Raw genomic sequence first — 16,421 nt, forward strand, 5'->3', positions numbered from 1 at the left:
GTTTAAGAATGGTATTTACCCATGCCATTCATAATATAAAGCCAGCAGAGTGTGAATAAACACATGAATACAGTTAAGTATAAATATAAATTTCCATATGATTTATTTTTGTTCCTTGTACATAAGAAACAGTAATACACAAGTTACACTGCTTCAGAATGTAAAATGGATAAAAATGTGTACAAAAAGTACATTTCTAGAAAAAGGTATTGGAAAATAGTAAAAACTGGGGAGTAAAAGCGAAAAACAAATCAAAACAAAAACCAACAATTCTTCAATTCAGTGTGCAAACATATAAAAATAGAAATACTAACTCTACAGGCAGTATTTCCCGATAAATTATTTAAATAGCATATCTACACAATCTGAGATATCTATTCCAATGGCAATGAGAAAATAATTTATAAAAATAAAGCAATGGTATACAAGAAGGTAGAAAAAACATAACTTTCAGAAACTGTATGAAACATTTCAATGCTATTTCCTTATGGGAATAGTTTTTTGCAAGGAAATTTCATACTATGTACAACATTGACTTTTTTAGATACTACAGTAGCTATAAGTTTGTTAGATGCTAAAACTCCTTCTGCTTGATCCAAAAATTCTGTACTCAGTCACACAACAAATGAGGTAATATTTGTATGTAAGTTTCACCTTTCTCATTTTTTTATCTTTTGGAAAAATGAAAAAAAAAAAAAAAAAACAGGTGTATATACTTTTCTTCTCCCTGGAAATAGGCACAAGGGTAGGGGGTAAAACAGGATTAAAGATCTGATGGCTTTCTTTGCAATCTAAACACTTGCAAATGGGCAACTAATTCCACTTGAAAAGACAAAACAAACAAAGAAAAAAATTCCAAATCATTCACTCTAAGCACAAAGTGAAAAGCAGTTTGTTATGAGATTTGCTGATAAAGCTCAGCTACCTGCTCTCAAACACTTTCCATATGAAATCTAATTCCAGGTAGAACAGAGTTAATAAATAATCTGTATTTACAATCTTACAGTCATAAAGACTCCTAACAAAGCTGATACGGATAGCCCTTACATTTCTTCCTGTTCCACAATAATCCTTCAGGCAGATCCTCCAGAATAGGTAAAAAATAAATATTTTACATTGTAAAGCATTTATAAAACGAAACAAAAACAAACCAATAAACTATAGTTCAAAAGACAGAATTGGAAAACTCCATGGTAATTCAGGTACAGAGAGAAAAGGAATGTCTTAGTTAAGCTGGTAAGAGTTTTGTGCCTTTCTAACCATAAAAATATGAGCCCAGCTGTCCCTCCCTCGGGAGGCAGCTGGCGCTCACTGAGATGGTAGGTTTCGCTCTTTTCCTGCTACATCTGCACAAGGTACACCTGGAAGAAAACCACCAGTTTCCACGTGACCAGGAAAGGCTGCCTCAAGTGTTAGCCTCTCTGCTCTGGCCGCCATAGGTGATATGTAAGGGGCAGGGCTGGGGAGGACATCAGAAGCTAGGCTTCCCCTCCCTTCCCTGCTTCTATTTAAGTGCCTATTTATGTGGGCTAATCAGCTAACACTGGTCAGCATCATGAAATTCAGAAATAGTCTTTCAATCCCCTGAAAATGATTTGGTACCAACATGTAACAGTTCCTCCACATTTTCTCCATACAATCGCCTCTTGGGTATGCGCCCTCCCCTTCGTGCTTTGGCCCTTCCCTCCTTCGTGAGGGAGTGTCTCAGGGCTAGTTTTGTTTGCTAATTCTAGTGAGTCCTCCCTTCTCTCGCATGCCTGAAAATGCTTCTGAGTCCACTGCTCAGAGACGTCCCACCAGAGCACCCTGCCTGGGGACAGAAGCAGAGTGAAGTGGGCATGTTTCCAATGGAAGCAAGTAGATGCTTTTGCTTTTCAAAAGCAAACCAGTCACTGTTTGTAGTTTTGGAAGATGTCTTCTTATTCTTTGGAGGCTGAAAGCCAAGTCTGTGTTGGAAAGCTGCATTTTCTTGAGGCAGGTCCTGTGTTCTCGGGAGTCCACACTCATGCAAGCAGAGAAAAGAGGAAGGCAGGAGAAGTGATCCCGGGGTTTCTCAAGTTCTTTGTTCCAGAAGGTGCAAAACCAGCATCGGTTATGACCAGTACTCTGATCAACAGTTCGATGATTAGGAATCTGTCAAAGAAATACATAAACATAAATAAATGCCCTACTAAGGGCACACTCATCTTTGTTAAAAAATTAACAACCCAGGGAGAGCTCTGCTTTTGGAGTGATGAAGGCATAATCTAAGGTTGTTCAAACATGAACATTTCATTTTCTAAGCTGGATGTTAGGATGAAGACACTGCACAGCCTTTCAGAATTAGTATTATGCTTCAATGTTAAAGGTTTAGGGAATTTTACTTTTAAAATCAGCGCTGAAAAGATTTGTCCTATGTAAAGTATCTTGAGTAGTGTAACCATCTTTCTTTATGCGTGTGATCTGGCTGGCTGATGTTTTCATCTGGTAGGCCTGAGCCTTGGATACTTATTGAGCACCTATTTTGTGATAAGACCAATGCTGAATTCAATTTAAGAAATCAGTGGGTAGGAAAAAAAGAGAAGGAAAAAAGCTAAGGTTAATTAAGTGACAATTAAACACTCCTTTCCTTCTTCAACACAGGAAAAGGGTATGAAAGGCAACTTGTGCTGTGATGGCATTTTACAAACTTATAGGTGGAGTCTAATTTAATAGGAAAGTATTATTAACAAGATCTCATCTGTATAGTTATTTATTTGCCATTTTCTTCTGTACTATGTATGAAGAACTTAGAAACTGTTAGGAATTTGCTTATAGAAATTAACACTATAGATAAAGATTCAGGGTATCTTTAGTCGCAGTTCATAGGCATTATTTCACTTTTAACATTGTCTTCAAAAGCAAATGTAAATAACCCTGATTCTAAAATAGTCTTTGTGTGTGTGCATGTGTGTGTGTACGTGTGTGCATGGTGTAGAGGATTAAACTCAGGGCTTTCACACTGAACTACATGCCCAGCTCTTGGTATTTTTTATTGTGCAACAACGTCTCACGAAGTTGCTAAGTTGCCTAAGGTGGGATCCTCCTGCCTCAGCCTTCAGAGCTAAAGTAATCCTTAAATCAGATTCTCTTTGTCAACCTCACTGTTCATCTGAATTAGAGATGTCACTGCATATTCAATGCAATATTGCTCCTACCTCTACATTCGTATTTCAGGTCGGAGAAGAACACCATTTCTTGAGAGAAGACAAACAATCCCAGTCTACCTCCAGCATAGGTTTTATCATAGATGGGTCCAGAGTCTGCCATGATTTTCTTCCCTTCATACATCACCACTCTGCAGGGAAAAAAAAATGTCATGAATAACACTGTTGCTCTGGTCTTTTCCTTTTTTGCCCATTAGCATCCTTGTTCAGGCCAACCTTACCTAATGAAACCTGTCTTTGGCCTGTGGCTCAGACGCCATCTGTAGGCAGTGAAGTCTTTCCAGCCTATATGACGAGGGTCATGCCACAGGGTGCGCACCTGAAGGAAAAGGAAAAGAAAAGATTCCTTTAGGGGAAGATTTATATTTCATTCTGGAAGGAACAGTGCCTCAAGGGCTCTGTGTTGACCTAAATTAGCTGCACCCTCCGCTTTCCTCCAGGCCTTTTGTCATTTATTGTGCACCATTCAGTGAATCTAAAGTAGTGGGGGAGGGAAGGGAAAGTTTTTGTTGAAAGAGACGGAAGGTGTTTTGGGATTTGAAGGATAACTCGTGGTCACGGTGAACCTCGTCTCTCACACCCTGCTAAGCTTTTACAAAGCAGAACTTAATGCTACTGTTGGTGATGCTGGAAACAACTCCTCTAAAGCTCCCTGTTGGAAATCTTGGCCAAAGCAGTGTCCCAGCACTGTAGACACCCATCACTCATCCCTTTTGCAGGATGGTGCCGCGTACCTGGCCGGGGGTGTTGCCGGTGTGCCACAGGGCATTGCGCAGGTGCTCGCCGGGTCCCGTGGTAGAGTTCACGACTTTCACAGAAAGGCCCGAGTATCCCTGTGCTCTGGTGGGGTTCGTGTCCCAGTAAGACTGGGTGACCTGCTTCCACATAACAACGTAGAAGCGGCTGCTGGACTGGTAGCCAAACACAAAGCCAGCGTAGTCATCATCTCTTTCAGTATTGATGAAGAAGGTGCCGCTGAAGTCCACAGCATTAAATTCATCAAAACCTGGAAAACGAGGCCAGGGCTAGGTTAACAACATTAGAAGGTTCCCCGTTATATTCCTTGACACCCTTAGTGCCTACAGGGGCAGGTTCAACTACCAGGTTTTCTGTCTGCTTCTTTCCCGTGTTGTGTATTTGCCTTTGATCAAAGGGCAGTACTTACCTATAGCAAGGCCAGGATCGCAGTTGACAGTCTGGACGAGCTCTTTACCCTGATGGCGTACAACCCAGTTCGGGTCATTTTGCGATGTTCCTTTGGGATCTAGAGGAATCATCTGGAATCGGCGGAAATCAGTCTCACTGATGTCAACATTCTCAGGACAGATGTCATCGATGTCTGGCACATTGTCATGGTCAAAGTCATCTTTGCAAGCATCGCCTCGACCATCACCTAAGGCCAGAAAAGGCAAGAGTGTCAGCGAAACTCTGCTGTTATGCCTTTATCTTGTTAAAATTGGCGTCACCCCAGTGCACTCAGCTCTGCTTTCATTCTCTCCATCCAGACAGCCACAGTGTCCGTCATTATCTTACTGCAGAGCGGCCACACTGACTCACCATCAGAGTCCTTCTGGTCAGGATTGGGCACCAGCCTGCAATTGTCCCTGTCATCGGGAATGCCATCATTGTCGTCATCATGGTCACAGGCATCTCCCTTTCCATCTTTGTCATGATCAGCCTGGTTGGCATTGGGCACATAGGGACAGTTGTCCAGATTGTTCTGGTGGCCATCTTCATCAATGTCCTGATTGTTGTCACAAGTGTCTCCAATGCGGTCTGAGTCAGAGTCCAGCTGAAAGAGCCACATAAATGAAAGGTCAATCAAAGGGAAGTCATTGTGTTAATGATAATATTAATGTCCCCCCCCCTCAACAGGGAAATTTTCCTGTATTTTATATGGCCAGGACATTTCATGTTTATTTCTACAGTACTAAAGAAAAATAATATTAGCAGTCAAGTCTTAAAAGTATTTTCCTTAATCTTCGTTTTTATATGAAAATTAAAAAGGATATTTAAGATATTTTTTAATATAAAACTTCCTAGCACAGAAACAATCACTAAGGTTGGAAAGTAGTATTAATTGTTTATATCTTAATGTTAAAGATCTTTCAGGTACATTTTGTAATTTCACATTGGAAGTTTCAGGCATATATTTGTTCACATATAAACTTCTAGGTCATGAGATTATGGAACCATGGCATTTTCTTTGTATATTGGGTAATGTGCAGGAGAGACTTTTAAGGCATTTGATTTCATATATCTACTCCATGAAAATTCTCATCTACTGGCTCACATAAAGTTAGATTTAATTTGTTTTCAGAACAGATTTCCTCAGAGTACTTAGCATTATTCATTATATATAGAATACTTGTTTTTACCTGATGCTTGAACTTCAAAATTGCTATGATCAGAGGAATGAACAACTCCTCCATAGAGTAAATGATATGGAAGAAGTTTAATTTATGGTAAGACCCAAACGCTAACTAGTTGGTCCTCACTGCCATTTGGTCAGCAAAACCATTCCAGGTTGTTCCATATGCTTAATGCAATTACACTACAGCAAGTGTTAGGAGAAGCCGGATTTCTCATTTCATTAATCTTATGAAAATTATACAATTTTGAAAAAGTTGGCTTTTTAATTTTTATTCCTAGAGAATACTGGGCAGTTACAGGAAAGAAAAATGCCCTCTGACAGGAAACCTATTCTGGGTAGTAATGTTTATTTGTAGCACTTTCTAGTAGGATAGGGAGAATAGGGGCTTTCTCCTGATTTCAGGAAATGTTCTGAGTTTATTTCTTCCAGCTAGATTATGTCATTGATAGTGAAAATGACTGTTCACTTTGCTCTGCATATTCTTCCCCTTAGTCTTACATATTATTAATCCTGTCATGGAGTTGTATCATTTATCTGAACAGTGGTAGATCACCCCATGCAAGTCAAGTTGGCCTTATAGAAGGGAAGACTGGAGTTGAGATGGTCACACTAGAGATCTGTAGGACCAGGCTTTTAATGCACATGCTGCACCTGCTCTGAGAACTCCGGGTGCCATGGTAATAAGAGCACTGTGTGGTTCTGAATTCGTTGTCTTAAAGGCTCAGTACCTGAACATTCAGAAAGGATCCTGCCTACCTGATCCGGATTATGCTCCAAGGGGCAGTTGTCACACTGATCCCCAACCCCATCCATATCAGTGTCCCTCTGGTCCACGTTGTAGACATACTGGCAGTTGTCTCGTTCATTGAGGATACCTGCAGGAAACAGCACAAGTAAGAGACGTGCCAGCCGTGGCTGCTTTGATCAAACAGCACAGTGACACGGTTTGAAGGGAGTTGAAGCTTCTCGGCATTTTATGCCACCACAGGCCCACGGAGTCGGGGAGCCCCCTACCATCTCCATCGATGTCTGCAGCGCAGGCGTCTCCTTCCCCATTGTTGTCTGTGTCTGCCTGGTCTGGGTTGTGGTTGTACGGGCAGTTGTCACAGCGGTCTCCCACGTCATCTCTGTCATAGTCATACTGGGCTGGGTTGTAATGGAATGGACAGTTGTCCTGCAAAGAGGAGAAACAGAGCCCTTTCCAGTGCTGCCCGAGAAACCGGCAGAAGCCTCCAATAACAGGCCAACTGCAAAGCCCTGCAATAATCATTTTTTCCTAGCAGGTATTCTCATTGGGTGCTCAGTGCCAGGAAAATAGTCTATAAAAGTTAAAAGAAGGACATATTGAAGGAAAAGGCGTTCCTGTTGGCTGCAAATGAGTGAGATATAAAGTGGAATCTCATCATCTCAGTTCTCATGATAACCAAAGTAAATGTGATTGTCATTTAACTAATATTTGAGAAGAATGTGGGGAGCAAAGTGTCCTTTGTTTACACATTTGTCACACTGTTCTCTCAAATGGGGGGGGGAATGGTAGAGGTATAAAACAAACCCCTCATTTAGAAATTCTCTTCAAATCTGAATTTTTAAACCACTAGAACATGATGAATAATTTCTAATATACTATACATCAAGTTGGTACATCATCTGTAATAATCTTGTAGTTTTCCTGTATCCTCAAGTGTTTTAGGCCCTCATTGAATTAAAAAGATGAAAGAGGAATGGAAAGTATTTTTACCCTATCATCTGGAATTTTATCATTGTCATCATCATCATCACAGGCATCACCAATTCCATCCTTGTCATAGTCTTCCTGCCCTGAATTAGGGAGGTTGGGACAATTGTCCTGGAAAAGAAGAGACACATGAAAGCTACAGTTTGCCTTCCTGCCTTAACACAGGCACGCAGCAGCGTCCTCACGGGAGGATGGCACATTGCTGTGCACAGTCTGTTTTTATGGTAAAGTTAAATAATGAAACAATTTCTTGGGCATAGAAACCTAGAGAGTTTATATAAATGCTCTAGCCTTTTTAGATCCTGTGAACATAAGTCACACTCTGTTAGTAGAGTGAACATTTCTTTGGATAAAAGAACTGACTACAGGACATGATTTCCAAGGGTCTGACCTGTTCATGTTCATGGCACCAAATGATTTAATAAGAATTAATAGTTCCCTTTTGCCCCCGGGAGACTTAATCTATTGGTTTCATCTTCACACCTATAGTATTTAAAATTTTCTAGTGTGTCCTTTGGCGGGGCTGTGGGCCTTCCTAGGGCAGGCACATGAGGGAAGGTGGCTGTACCTTTTTGCAGTGGTAGGTCGCATTGGCCACGCACAACAGGTCCTCATTAGGCCAGCCATCCAAGTCTGTGTCCTCCCCGCAGATGATGCCATTGCCAGCGTAACCAGGCTTACACTCGCAGCGGTACATGGGGTCGCTGTAGTGGCCCAGGTAGTTGCACTTGGCATTCTTGTTGCAGTTGTGTGTCCCGTCTGTGCAGGGGTTTCGGGGCTTGCACACCTGAGGGCACACATCCTGGCTTTAGCACAGAGCCTCCAAGAGTCCCACACACCACAGAACCAAGAAGAGAGCAAATCTTTGTTGCTTCTGAGTAGCCCGAGACAGGTTTGGGTGAATATGGGTTACCCCTCTCCCTCAGGACTCCCTCTTTCTCTCTGAAAATATCCAGACTATGGGCAAATGCTGCTTTACATTTTCTGCCTTGAAATTGCTCAGCTCCTGAGTAAATGTAAGTTCATTTGCTGACAGGTGCTTTCAAAGCAGCACTGTCAAAGATGATGACCATTAAGTGACACCTTCACAGGTAGACTGGTAATTCCTTCTCCTGGTTTTTGTGAAGGGTATAAAAATCACATTCCTCCCAATGCTAGTTGTTTTGGACCAGGCCTGCTTTCTTCTACTGTGATCTAGTAGTCCAGTCTACTACTTACCTGTTTGTTGGCTGTGGCATGTTCAACACCCCGGCCAAAGGGCTGTGTGCCCGTGAAACGTGGTGGGCAGGGCAGGCAGTTGTACCCAGGATCGGTGTTCTTGCACCTGTGTTCTCCATTGTGGTTAAAGCAAGCGTCAGGCACCTCTCTGCACTGTGGGGAAATAAAAAGAGTTTGCTTTGTGTTTAGAACGTGCTGTCTTTGGAGGCCCGCATCTGTAAAAATCCTGATACTAGGGAGGCTGAGACAAAGAAATGAAGGAAGGAAGGAGGAAAAGACGAATGAAAGGTAGGAAGCAAGGAAAGAAGGAAGGAGGAAAAAAGGGAAAACGCTATCTTAAGAAAGCACCCGGGCCAGGGCGCTCTTTTCCTAGCTGAGGTGACCTAGGGCCAGCTGTTCCTCACCTCATCAACGTCTTTGCACTGGATGCCGTTTCCACTGTAACCAGCAGGACAAGCGCCACATTTCCAGCTGCCATCAGGATAGCTGGTACACTTGGTCCCAGCAAAGCAAGGATTGGACAGGCATCCATCTGGGACAAGGTGAGACAGACAGGTAAACGGTGGGTCTGACATAGTTCTACTGCCGTACTGGCCACTTAATAAACAGTACAAGATATGACAACTCATTGAGATGACACAGTCCACCTGTGCTTTAGAGTCACTCAGTCAGGACTAAGCAAAACTCACCCTCCCTTGAGTGCTATTTGCAGCATTCAGTAAAATAGAAAGCTCCGAGGATGTTTTGTGTCACTCACCAATTGGACATTCCTGCGTGTTGCACACTTGGGTTTCTGTCACATCACCAATGCAGTCTTTGCCTCCAAACTGTGGCATGGGGTTGTTGCACAGCCGGCTACGTTTCTGCACTCCTCCTCCACAGGTGACAGAGCAGATGTCCCACAGCGACCAGGGCCCCCAGCCTCCATTGACTGTAAGAAAATGGATCATATGCTTAAACCAAGATAGTTTTCAAAGCTGTACCCATCATAGAAGACTCCCTAAGCCTGACACATGGAAAGAATATTTGGGAAGAGGGCGAGTTGGAAACGCTTTTTGTTAAGAGAAGCTGCCAAACACGCAGGACTTTGTTCCTGTTTGTTTTTCTAGTCAGTAACCTTCCCCCTCCCATGACTGCCTGAACTGGAGGCTGCAGATAGCAGGCCACCAGCTGGGCAGAGCCGCTGCAAACAGGTGGCTGAATGACCAGGCACACACTTACTGGGACAGGCGTCTCTCTTGCAGGGTTTGGTCTCCCGGGCTTCGCCTTCACATGGTTTGCCATTCATCTGGGGGCTGGGAGAGTTGCAGAGCCGAATCCTTGTGATCACACCATCACCACATGTCACAGAACAGCTTGACCATGGGGACCAGTGGCTCCAGCCACCATCCTGTTTAACTGAAGGACAAAGCAGATGGTTACAAATGGTGCTGGCTTAGTGCTAGTCAAAGAGAAGGGATCCTTGGGACCATAAAGAAATGTTTCTAGCCCATGGTTCATGGCAGTGAAACCTCATGTGTAGTACAAGCTCACACTTGGCCACAACACTGCAGTGTCACAGGGAATCTTTCTTATTAGGGCACGAATTACATTTAGCTGTCTTTGTGGGTTTCTGTCCACAAGCTAACATTTACAGGTATTTACCCTTCGGCCAGCTCTGTGCTGCTGCTTTATATGCATTATTGAAATAAAATGCTCAAAATAACCTCAGGAACTGTTACAATCTGCATGTTGCACTTGGGGAGGGAGCTGCAGGGAGGGCAGGCTGTGCCCTGGGGTGCAGAGACAAATGGTAAATCTGGAATGTAGTCCAGAGATCCCAGAACCCGTGTTCTTGAGTATCTTGCTGGGTAACTGCTCTTGATGATGACAACAGGACAAGGTGGACCTCTCCATTCCCAAGAGGACAAGATACTCACATCTCTTGTCACACTCCTGAATGTGACAGGTCCGTGTCTGGACAGAAGAGCCCTCGCATCGGTTGTTGAGGCTGTCGCAAGACCGGCCGCGCTGCTGAATTCCATTGCCACATGTTACGGAACAGGCGGTCCACTCTGACCAGGGCGACCAGCCATCATCTGCAGAGTCGCTGGCTGCAGGGAGAGAGAGGCCATTTAGTACTGATGATTAAGACAAGCTCTGTCAGCGACTCTAAGGCACTTTTTTTTTTTTTTTTTTTATTCCCTTAGTATAGGTATGTTTAACAAGTTCTTCTATTTATACTTTCCCTCTTTAGCATTTCAAAGTTTCTCTTTTCTGAGTTATCTGAGTAGGGATTTCCAGTCTGAGCCTTCCAAGAATGCTTAAGTTTTGGGCTTCTGATAGCAGTCATTTCTGACTGCCAGAGAAGCCCCAGACCATGTGTTTGACAGACTGAGCTTGGAGACAACTTGGCTGCTGTTGGCTCAGACTCTAACTCGGCCAGGAGGTTAGTCAGTTTGTTGTTTCTCTCACGCTAGCATTTGGGGCCTTCTCTACACATATTTGCACAAGCAGAAAAATGTGTTTGTTGACCATCTTCCCAGGCACCATGACTACAATCACATGTATCTGTATCACACAGAAGGCTGGAAACTTGTTTTCTTTTGCTGTCGGTTAAAAGCTTTCCTAGGAATCCTTAATTCAAGTTCAGACCTCTACCAGCTCCCAGCCAGTTTTGATCCTTTTAATCCATACCCCAAGTGAATGCTTAACAGAAACATACAAAAATGAGCACTGGGGTACTAACATCACTACTGTGACCTCTGGATGTGGCTGATTATTTTGAGCTATGGCCAGTAACATAGGTGTGTGTGTGTGTGTGTGTGTATGTGTGTGTGTGGCAAGTAGCACTTCCCTATTTTCTTATCTTGATGATGAGTCACTTTTATGACTTGCATTGCACATTATCTTATTATATATTATCTATTACATATTGGCAGAGTGATTATACTGCCAACAAAAACCAGAGATAAGAGTACCACAGAGCAGTACAGTTCCTAATTTCTTTGCATACCCTGAGGTCTAAACTTATGTAATTCTCTTTAGCCCTCTTATCACTGAAGAAACTTAAGGCTCAATGCTGCCCAGTGCTCAAACCATTAAGCCCATCAATTTCTCAGGTGAACAGGTTTTTAACTCAGTGCTGCAAATTCTAAAAGAAGTCAGTTTAGATCTACTGCATCTCTGTCGCCTTTCTTCAAAGCATAAAATCAGGATAAGTCACACCAAGATCATCTGTACCATAATACAGAGGAATAATTCAGATTTTGTCATAATTGAGTTTATGACTTTAAACAGCACAGAAGTCAGTTAACCAGTTGTAGCAGTGAGAAACAATGAAAATACGATGGGATATAGGGTGAAGGACAGTGTAGCTGTTCTAGTCTAGTGTTCAGAATGCAGAAGGGACCCAGTCTCACTTAAGAATAATTATACCACTTTAGGAACTTACGCCAACACCGTGGGCAGCACTCGCCATCGGGAACTGTGGCATTGGAGCAGGGCATGATGGGGCAGGACACCTTTTTGCAGATGGTAACTGAGTTCTGCAGGGGGAGAGAACAAAGGGGAAATTAGTTACTGAGCATGTTGCAAATGGAAGTTTATTTATTGTCACATTTCTGTGACAAGGCATGACATGGTTAAGGCTGTCAGTGCCCCAGTGGAATGATTTTGATGGAAGCTCTGTCATATCTGCAGCATCAATATCAGAGTTCTGGTGATGTGTGCTTATATCTCCACTCTTTGAAGAGTCCTTTTTAAATGATACTCGTCAGATATGTAAGTTACAACACAGAATTTATATATAAGGAATCAACAAGTCCACATCTAAAATTGAATTCATAAAACTTGGTTGCGCATTTACATTTTTATACTTTATCCTTTGGAGGAAAAGAAGATCTATAAGTATTTCCCCCTCATCTGTAGGTGTGTCTGGTGGTATATTACAGTGGAGGAGAAAGGGGATTTATGAACTTGGCTCCCAAAATCAGTAATCTGTGTTTACATTTAAATTGTACTCTGCATGATGAGCCAGGAAAAGCCCACATTCATCTGTCCCGGTGTGAGGAAACATGACAGCAGCTAGCGACATCTGGACTAAATAGTGACATGCTAACAGTATGGGACAAAGTGAACTGAACGACAAGATTGTGTTAAAAGAACCCCTAAGTCAGAGTTGAATACAAACCATCACTGTGGGAGGGATGAAAAGGAGGAATGTTCTAAGCAGGTTTTATTTACCTGACATTCAACACTTGGTCTTTGAACTGAAACAGGCAATTATTCAGATCTCTAAGTAGATTTGTTCTCTTAGATTCTTAGCCTTGGGTATAATTAAGACTTTGGAGAGTTTAAAGAATTTGTAGGTGTATGACTACATCTTAAAGAAAAATGCCTGCATTAGCAGTCAGTGGTATATGAAAAGAACCTAAGTGCCCAGTGGGGCATCCCCTCAGACAATGTGGCTGCAAACAGATGCCATCAGTTCTTGGTGTGTAACCATCTCTCACCTGACAGTGACACTCGGTGCAGCTATCCACAGTCCATTCCTCATTATTCCTGTACTGAACTCCGTTGTGATAGCAGAGTGGAGGCCGCCTCAGCTCATTGGCCAATTCTTTGTTCTCTTCCGTCTAAAAGCAAGGTGGGGAGGAGGATCATTAGTGTCTAGCCTCATCTAGAGGCAGGGCAGGGAGTGAACTGTCAGGGCTAGTGGGCTGGGAACAGAGGCTACTGACCACTTTTCGGATACTGTCCTGCAGCGTGGTCACAATGGTGCGCAGGCCCCTGAGCTCCAGGAACATGCTAGACAGCTCTTCACAGGAGATGCCACAGATGGCCTGCAGGTCCTTTGTCTTGTGGCCAATGTAGTTAGTGCGGATGGCAGGGCTAGACCCATTCACCACGTTGTTGTTGAGGGTGAGAAGGACATTGGTGGCAGCTAAGAAACATAATGAAAAGAAAAATATAGGAAGGTTTCCAGCTGATGACCTCACCAGGCAGCCCTCAGGTCTTTGGCTGTAAACATTTCATGTGACAGGATACAAGTAGAGGGTTTTATTTGTGTGGGAATAACCTTTGAGGTCACTTTTGTGTACTATGTTACCTGGATGAATGATGCACAAACACTATTGCTCGAATTTCTGACTCCCCCCCCACACTTCCCCACATACTCTAAAAACAGAGGGGTACTCACAGCTGGAGCAGCCTTTGTTCCTGAGGATGTCTTCTGGTGTGGTTCCAAAGACGAACCTCACATTCTGCAGCACCCCCTGTAGGCAGAGGGAACACATTGCTTGTAGGATACTGGGAGTGGGTGGGGGTGGGGAAACAGCCTTTGCACACAATAGATAACATACAGCCAAAAGCTTAAGAGGACTCCACATTAAGATCACTTTGTCAAAATAGCACACCAGCATAATTGCCAGACAACCTCAAAGTCTTATGTCTTCTGCCAAGTCTTTAGTATTTTACCAAGAATTTAGTTATCAGCCTACTTGGATATACAGGAAATGGAATCTGATACTAAGCCCAGAGGATATAGACACTCTCCAGTGTCAAACAGTTACACGGGGGAGTTCAAAGCCACAGTTGCAAAGATGTAGAAATTAAGGCAATAAACTTCTGCAGCAACAATAACAGCTATTTCATCCTTTGGTTCCAGACTGGCTGCATCCCCCTGAGGAATCAGACAGCAAAGTGTTACAGATTCTGTCCATACAAAGTATCTATTTCAGGCCACAGTTAAAACCGGGTGGAATGCATTTGAAATAAGTTACTTTCTGAAGCTAGAAAGAAGTATCTGATACTTGAACAGGCTACTTGTTTTCAGAGAATGAATCCCAGACCAGCAGAATCAGCACCTGGGCTTTGTCAGAAATGCAAATTCTCAGGATGCTCTCCTGGTCTACTACTGAAACCCTGGGACTAGGGGACAGCAGTACCTGATTCAGCCAGTCTGCTAGGGAATTTCTGAGGTTCCCTAAGTTTGAGAGCTGCTGCTTTCATCAACAAATAGCATTTCTTGTAGCTCTTGTGGCAGATCAGCTGGCTGACAAATGACCTCATGGATCAGGGTTCCAAGAAGAGGACTCACCTGAAAATTGCCATTGACGTCTCCCTTTGCAATGCGGAGCCTGGCGATGTTGGCCAGGTCCCTGGTAAAGATGTTTTGGATGGGGACATCCAGCTCGGCATTCTCCATCTTCTCGCAGTCAATGTACAGCTGGGCCCTGTCTTCCTGCACGAATAGGGTGATGCTCTTCCACTGGCCAGTGGCCAGGAGTGCTTCCTCTACCGACACCACCTGCTGCTTGCCCTGCGCACTCAGGCTCAGGTCCAGGGTTCCTGCCTTGCCGTTGGAGACCACACTGAAAATCTGGCCTGACTGGTCTTTCCGTTCCACTGCCAGCAGTGTGCCCCTGGTCTTCTTCAGCTGCCTGAGTGAGGCCAGTAGGAGGAAGCCTTTCTCTGCCCGCACGGCATCCACTAGGTCTTGGAACTTGTCATCAGGCACAGGGGGGATCAGGTTGGCATTCTCAATGCGGAAAGCTGGGCTAGATGGGTCAGGGCCCTTCACCAGCCGGCGCCCAGAGCCCTTGCGTGTGGCCCCGGTGAGTTCAAAGATGTCAAATACGCTGTTGTCTCCCCCAGATTCTGTAGAATGGGAGAAAAGGTTTTTAGGCTGGGGCCAGTAGTAGAGGGCTGGACTCTCTGAGCTGGCACCTCAGGGGCAGAGTGAAACCATTGAAAGCACTGATCATCGGAGGTAAGCTGCATCCAGATATTCAGGTAGAAGCATGGCAGGGGACATACCTGAGTTAGCCCGTGCCCTCTCCCTGCGCTCCCAAGGGCTAACAAGGACTCACCTGGAATTCTGTTGGTGCCACACACATGTACTAGGAACAGGACGCTGAGTCCCCAGGCCAGCCCCATGGTGGAGCTGTTTATGCCAATAGGGACCTGTAGGAGGAAGCACAAGAGCTCAGGGTTAGAGACCAGCTAAGAGGGGAAGGTGAGGTTAAAACAGGGTCGGGAGGCATGGCGCCAAGGGCCCCACAACGCCTCTGGCCCCACACTTAACAGAGTGAAGGACAGCAGGGTTTACTTTCTGAGGGCAACGTGCGCAAAGTGAGCGCTGGAGGCCGGAGACCGCGGTGTTCCCGGAGGAGGGGCACAAAGACCCACGGTGGGAGGAGGGGGCCTCTTTGTTGGAAAGGAGGGAGTGAACGGTAGGAACCAGAGATGCAGTTTGGTGGGGGATCAGGGAGGGCGCGAAGAAAGAAACCTGGAGGAGTGATGTAAAGCTTTAGGGAGGACTTGAAAAATGCAAAAAGTGGGGTCTCCTGGAGAGTTGCGAGTGACCCCACGATTGGAGCCTCTCCTGGAGACGAGATCCCGGAGACCTGGAAGGAACTAGCGCCTGGGAAGAGTAGGGCAAGTGAGTCGCTCTGGTTCGGTGGAGCCCGGAGCCTGATGTGCGCCGACGGGGGCTCACCTGTGTGGATGCAGGCGCAGCGGCAGGAGCGGCGACAAGGACGCACAGAGGGGTGCCGAGTCCTCGACGGGCGCTGCGGCGGCCGGAGGCGGAGGAGGCCGAACCGGGGTAGCTCGCGGGATCCCGAACTCGCGGCGGGCTCGGGGCACTGGCTGGCGGAGTGCGGGAGCCGCGCGCCTTTAAAGCGGAGCTCGCATTCCTGGGGATCCCTCTGACCAATGGGCGGCGGCCGGGCAGGAAGCGGAGGGGGGCGGGCTGGGTTCCTCTCTCCGCCCCCCGCTGCCTGGCTCGCAACTTTCCAGCTCGAAAGTGAAGGGGGAGGCCGGGGTCGGGGCACCCGGGCCGCGGGACTTCTCAGAAAAATAGATTCCCGCCCACGAGGCCTTGGTGCGCGGGGACACTGCGCTCAGCCTCCCGAGCCACGCAGCC

General features: G+C 45.1%; 1 protein-coding gene across 1 annotated transcript; it reads right to left on the reverse strand.

Annotated features, from left to right (window-relative positions):
• Positions 1-78: 78 nt before the first annotated feature.
• On the reverse strand, positions 79-16,131 carry Thbs1 (thrombospondin 1). The gene is made up of 22 exons (XM_013158839.3): positions 15,993-16,131; positions 15,364-15,457; positions 14,592-15,151; positions 13,692-13,767; positions 13,234-13,436; positions 13,006-13,128; positions 11,946-12,039; positions 10,432-10,605; positions 9,734-9,910; positions 9,270-9,443; positions 8,917-9,044; positions 8,513-8,665; positions 7,863-8,081; positions 7,298-7,405; positions 6,574-6,733; positions 6,316-6,434; positions 4,743-4,977; positions 4,351-4,578; positions 3,920-4,191; positions 3,407-3,504; positions 3,177-3,316; positions 79-2,133 (listed from the first exon to the last, which is right to left on the reverse strand). Exons 2-22 carry the CDS (start codon positions 15,428-15,430, stop codon positions 2,126-2,128), a joined length of 3,516 nt encoding a protein of 1,171 aa, XP_013014293.2. The 5' UTR covers positions 15,431-15,457; positions 15,993-16,131; the 3' UTR covers positions 79-2,125.
• Positions 16,132-16,421: the final 290 nt, after the last annotated feature.

The sequence above is a fragment of the Cavia porcellus genome, unplaced genomic scaffold (genome assembly GCF_034190915.1).
Source record: "Cavia porcellus strain 051 isolate PalLab524CR breed Dunkin Hartley unplaced genomic scaffold, mCavPor4.1 scaffold_6, whole genome shotgun sequence".
Lineage (NCBI taxonomy): Eukaryota > Metazoa > Chordata > Mammalia > Rodentia > Caviidae > Cavia > Cavia porcellus.